At 56.3% G+C, this 6,021-nt stretch overlaps 1 protein-coding gene across 1 annotated transcript in view; it reads left to right on the top strand.

Moving 5' to 3' along the window:
* Positions 1-6,021, top strand: part of TMEM132E (transmembrane protein 132E) — an 85,846-nt gene that overhangs the window by 13,597 nt on the left and 66,228 nt on the right. Inside the window, exon 4 of the mRNA XM_042780478.1 lies at positions 340-890. Coding sequence (XP_042636412.1) covers positions 340-890 — 551 coding nt within the window. The remainder of the gene's footprint in view (positions 1-339; positions 891-6,021) is intronic.

Here is a 6,021-nt window from a genome sequence, read left to right as displayed (position 1 = left end):
TCGAAGCCCCATCTCCATGGGCCAGCCAGTTCCGGCCGCGCCACGCTCGTCCCAGTCTCCGTGCGACTGTCGGGGAAGGCGGCACTGAGCTGGCCGGTGTCGAGCCCAGGCCCGAGTTGAGACTGGAGAGAGCTCGCTGGAGCCAAGGCGAGAACTGGGCGAGGGGACAGCAGCTGGCCGCCCGCCTCCGGCAGCGCCCTGGGTCGTGGCCACCCGATTCGCCAGTCTCAGCACTGCACGGAAACTTTTCCTTCTCCAGATGGATTAAAGTTGCTGGATTTTCTCTTTCTTTGCGAAAGAAATCATTCATTTGTACCTGACCTGGGCTTTTTATTCTAGTGCCGCTGCAGGGCGCTTGGAGGAAGGAAGCTACGCTATCCATGTGGGATTACTACCGAAACCGAGGAAACTGGGGCTTGCCTTGGAAATCTGCACCCTCGATCGAGTTCGGATTCGAGCTGGGCCACAAAGCCGAAGGATCCAAGACTTGGCTCTAGGCAGCCCCCGGGACATCGGTGGCCACCGGGCTCCGGACCGCACGTGCGGCTCCCCCCTCGCCGCACAGATCCTGCAGGGGGCACCAGCCTGGGGAGGTGGAGCTCCTCCCGCCCGGAGCTGCGCCCCCACCAGCCCCGAGTGTGTAGTCAGCGGCGCCTGGGACGCCCCCTCCCCGCAAAGTGTCCCCGAATTGTCCTCTCGGGCCCCCGAAGCCTCAGCAGAGACAGCCGGGGGCCACTGCCACTCAGAGTTGGATGTGACCAAACCCAGGATAGGACCAAGTCGTTCTCGACTGTTGCCCCCTCCCGCTCCCGCCTCGGCCATGGCCCCAGGGATGTCGGGCCGCGGCGGCGCCGCCCTGCTCTGCCTCTCGGTACTGTTCGCCTACGGTGGTAAGTGTCGCGGCGCAGACACGGGGGTGAGCTGCGGCGGGTGCTGCTGGAGGAGGCATGGGGGGTACTGGAAAAAGGAGACCCCTCTACCCCGAACTCGAAGCCGCCCCTACCCGCTTGGCGTCTGGGGCTGCAGCTCGAGTTTCCTCCAGCTCCCAAGCCTTCCGGCGGGAGCCTAGGCTTCGAGCCCCGCCCTGGGGACCGAGCCCGGCCCAGCAAAAGGGCGGGGGGGGGGGAGCGGAGGCAGTCTCCCCAATCCTCTCCAGGTTGGAAAGACCGGTAGAAACCGGAGTATCTGGGGGCGTGCCCGCCCACGGAAACCTATAGGGGTCCGCTAGATCGCGTTCCGGCTGCCTTCCCTTGGGTCTGCACCCCTCGCTCCGCGCCGCTGGCGGGGCTGGGGGATGTTGGGATCTATGGGGACCGCGTCCTCCTTCGTCCCTGGCCCGAAGGCCAGTGCGGGTCCGCGCTTCCTGCTTCCTGCAGCGGTTCTAACGAAGGGAAATGGACAGGGGCCCGGGGAGCGGCGGCGGCTCGCCTGCCCGTGGTCCTGTGAGCTGCATCTAAATGGCCGGCTTAGCCAAGCCGGAGGCGGAGATCTGGGCGGCAGGCGCAGGCCGGGGCCGCGGGCGGCGCGCGGAATGAGCAGGCTCCGCGCTCTGCAATCTGTTGCGTCTGCACCCCAGGCTCGCCCTGGGCTCGGCGGAAAAAGGGGTGAGGGCGGGATGGGGCGGCTTTGGCATTCTGGCAGTGAGACAGTGGGTATACGGTCGGGGGACAGAGGGTCTCTGAACAGCCTTCCGGAGTGGGAACTGGGACCCGACGGGAGGACGTTGCCGCCGGCCTTCCGCAAGCTGGAGGCGCTCCAGCAAGACGAGGGGCGCCGACCGAGGGGGGCGGGGAGGGCGAGAGCCGGGGTGGTAGTGGAGAAGAGCGGCCCTCGCTGACCCTTCCCAAAGTAAAACCGTCAGACCTGGGGCACGTTTGGGCGAAGCAGCAAGGAGGAGGGGGCTTCGATGCCCCACGCCGAGGGGTGCACCTCCCACAGAATAGAGAGGGCTGACAAAGCCTCCTCTGGTCTCTTTAGGAATCTCCGCGATGGTGGAGGACGCTGAGACCCTCGGTGTGTCCCCCTCAGCTTTCGCCCAGGTCTGCCCAAGCCCACGCACCAAGGTCTCTAACCAGCGGCCTCTCTCACCCTGACCAAAGGCGCGTTCTCAAGGTTGAATGAATAAGAAAAGGCATTGGCCCTGGAAATTAAACCGTCCTGAGGCTGGTAGGGGAGAGGGCTCGGGCTGGCCGTCCTCTGGGAGTGGACTGGTTTTTCCGGGCTGAAGGTGCGGCGGGGGGTGGGGGGCTTGTTTTGGTTTCCAGCAGCGGCCTCAGTTCTTTATCTGACAAGTGGGCAGGGCAGCGATCCAGTTAGAGGAGTGGGAGTGCATCGGAGAACCAGGAATCCCTGCTCCGGGTGCAAGCAAGACTGAGGATGAGAAAGAGGTGGGGAGGTGGGCTGAGTGTCTGCGTGCGGGAACTACCCTTGCTGCGCTGTGACCAAGCCCTGGGAGCAGAGCTGCTGGTGCCTGGTCAGGAAGAAGCCGGTTGAGGCTCAGACATCTGATTAGGCCTGGATCTGGGGTGTTATATTCTCGCGCATCTGGCTGCCAGACTTCTCTTCTGAAAAGCCAGCCCTGGCAGATCTCTGGGTGGTTCACCCATGGTTATTAGAGCCTTACTGCCCACCTCCCTGACCCCTCCACCTGGTATTTCCTTCCTCACCTGCTAGAACCCTCTTTGCGTCCTAGGACCCAGTTTGCGCTTGCCCTGATGTCCTGGCTGTTCTCTTTGCGTGTTAGCAGTTTGTCTCATTTTCTAGCTGGCTGTCAATGCTTTCTCTGTGCCCTATTGGTCCTGGAGCAGTTGAGGGAGCCAGTGCTCAGCACAGTTCCTGGCCCTGGGGCCCAGGGTGACCTGACAGAAGCTATTTGAGGCAGTAGGGCATGGATCCCAAAGTCTCTTCTCCATCCCATGCGTCAGTCTCCCCTTCTGCACAGAAGGGAACCAGCAGATGCTAAAAGCTTAGGGATCCCCCAGATGGATGAATCAGAATAATAGAAGCCCTGCCAACTCCCCTACCTCCTCTGGGCCTTCCTTCTTCAGGGCTGCCTCACCCCCATCCACCAGACTCTGCTCTCTGTTAAAAGGTGGGTGCACATGGACTTTATCTTACTTCAGACTAACTCTTGGTTGGGTTTCCTAGGCTGTTCGAAGATGCTGGGAGCGGGGCATAGTTGCAGTTTTCTGTCTGGCAGGCTACCGAGGCCGCAGGGCTCTGACCACACAGCCAGACTGGGAGCCAAGCAGCCTGGATTTCTGTCTGACTCTGGCGCCACTAGACAGGGTGACTCTGGGCTGCCTCCCTCACATTCCCCATCTTCCAAGAACAGCATGGTCCCTGCCTCATCTCACTTCTGCCATTTCTCACTTTCTAGGTGGGTTGCTGGGCAGATATGATGTATGAATGGAAGACCACTGCCTTTCAGGGCTGGTAGGGTGCCTAGGGCCTCCCTATACCACCAGAGAAGATCTGTGAAGACCATTTTCTTGCATCTGGTCTTTTGAGAAGCTTTCTGCCCTGTTTTTAGCTTGAATAGAAGTTTAAGGGGGGCAGTATGGTGGTGAAATCTGTTGGAGAGCTAATTATGTCAGCCCCCTACTCAGGAACCTTCAGTGACTCCCCACTGCCTACAGGATCAAGGATGCAATCTTTGTCCTGCATTTAAGTCTTTTTAGAACCTTGTCCCAGTGTACATCTTCAGTTCCATGGCACTGCCTTCTTTCCACCCTCCATCCACCTTAAGAGGTCTCACTCTTCTCATTCTCCTGCCTTTGCATCCACTGGCCCCTCCATCTGGAATATTCTAATACCAGAAATCTTTACGTATTTATGCTTTTATAAAGCCCAGTTTACTATCACCTCCTTCATGGAGCCTTCCTGGATTCCCCCTTGGCCCCTCACCATCAGCCCTCACCCCCAATAGAAGTACTTGCTCATTCTTTCTTGACACCTCATTCTGCCTCTGGCACTCGTTGCAGGCTGCAGTGTGCATGTGAAGGGCACACAGGTGCATGTTTATATGTGTACTTCTCTCTGCATCGCCATGTACTCACATTTAGGGTAGGAGCCACATGCCTTATTGATTTATGCCCCACTCTTCAGTGCTTGACACATAGTAGGTGCTGAGAAGAAGTGAATGGGGTGGGAGGACAGTTCTGTATTGGGGGAGCCCCTCCCAGTGTTAATTGAAAAGGAAGCCCTGGGATGTGGAGCAGAAGAAGGAAAGGGGAAAGGCAGAGACACATGCAGAGAGCATGGCTCCTGGATGCATGACACTGCTACACCTCTTGAGTGGCTCATACAAGATACGTGTGTCTCAGGTGGCAGATTATAGCATAGGCTCATTGAATATGAGTGTAGTATCCGAGGTCGCTCTGCACACATCTCAGACTATGTCTTCTCACCTCTTTGGTCCCTAGCCTGGCAAACCTTGAGTTCCTCCTCCAGGTTGTGTTCACTCTTCCGTCCCTGATCATTCAAGCTCTGGATCCCTTTGGAGAGAGAAGAGGGACACAGCAGGATACGGTCAGTGGCAGGCCTTGGAGGGACTTTCTACTGGGACTGATGAATGATGTTAGCCTTCCTTCTCCCACACCCATCTTCCTGCTGGCCACATGGAACTCTGTGCCACCAAACAGCCTTGTTAATGATTAAGACCAGTAGGTGGGGATGTGTTATAAACTTGGTGGCAGAAAATGCGCTTCATTGGAATCCATTCTGAGGGCTGGTTGGTGCTTGGCTGCAGGAGATAAGGCCACTTTGGAATACCAGGGCCAGACTCAGCCACCTCCTAGATCCTCACTGGCAGCCTTGGAATGGAAAGACCCTAAGCCTGTGATAAGCAGACCTAAGACAGACAGACCCTAAGCCTGAGTTCTGCGATGCTGCAAAAAGCAAGACACTGAGAGGCACCAGCTCCAATTGCCAGGGTCTGGTCCGCCCAATTGGGGCAGGGCTGTGTTGTCCCACACTTAATGATATCCACACACTGAAATTGAAAGAGACACAAAACCAGTAAATCCCACACTTGAAAGGAGGAGGGGATGGATACATAGGGAGGGGAAGAGACTGACCAAGGTTGCCCTGCAAGTTAGTTCTAGAATCAAGACTAGAAGCAGATCCCTGATGCTCCATCCCCAATGGGGCCTGGTGGTTGGCAATCTGCCCCAGGCCTCAGAGGGCTTCTACCACCTCGTGATCCTTGCTCTCTGCGGATTCTTCCAGAGATTCTCTTGGGTTTCAAGGTAGACTCTGGAGTCAGGACAAGCACCATTACTGTTAATAAACCCTACCAAGCACTGCAGAAGGAACATGGAGGGGTTTGATACCTAATCTGTCTCCCTTTCTTAAGTTCAAAGCCCAGCTGGAGAGATGAAACAAAACCCCAGATTCTTGAAATTCAAGGCAGTGTGAAATCACTAACTCCTTGGGATTCAGGAATTGTTGTTGTTAGTGACTATCAAGTCACCCCCAACTCATGACAACCCCATACATACCTGAATCAATCTGTTGTGATCCATTGGCTAATTTTTGGAAGTAGATTGCCAGGCTTTCTTAATTCATCTTAGTCTGCAAGCTCTGTTGAAACCTGCTTAGCATCATAGCGAGATGCAAGCTGACAGATGAGTGGTAGCTGCACATTAAGCACCTTGGCCAGGAATGGAACTTGGGTCTCCTGCATGGAAGGAGAGAATTCTACCACTGAAGAGAGCTGACTTCAAATCTTGACTTTGTCATCAGCTTGCTGAGTAGCCACAGGAAACTCACTTCCCTTCCTGAGTCTTTTTCCTCCTCTGTAAATGAGAGAGGATGATGCCCCCTTCCAGCTCTTTTGGTCTTTGGTTGAGAAGCCCCTTCTCACCTCCCTCATCTTTCCTCTCTCCACCCTAGGCCTACCTCCACTGATGTCTACGGCAGCATCTAACCGTGGATCCGATTCTTCCTTCCCCAGGGTCTTCCTTCCTTCTTCCTCGCCAGTGCTCAACAGAGAATTTTAATAAAAGATTAATGTATCAG

This window comes from Orycteropus afer, unplaced genomic scaffold (assembly GCF_000298275.1).
Source record: "Orycteropus afer afer isolate SDZICR_OR568_19922 unplaced genomic scaffold, OryAfe1.0 scaffold00042, whole genome shotgun sequence".
Classification (NCBI taxonomy): domain Eukaryota; kingdom Metazoa; phylum Chordata; class Mammalia; order Tubulidentata; family Orycteropodidae; genus Orycteropus; species Orycteropus afer.
Note: the sequence above shows the minus strand (reverse complement) of the source record. Positions and strands in the feature narration are given on the sequence as shown.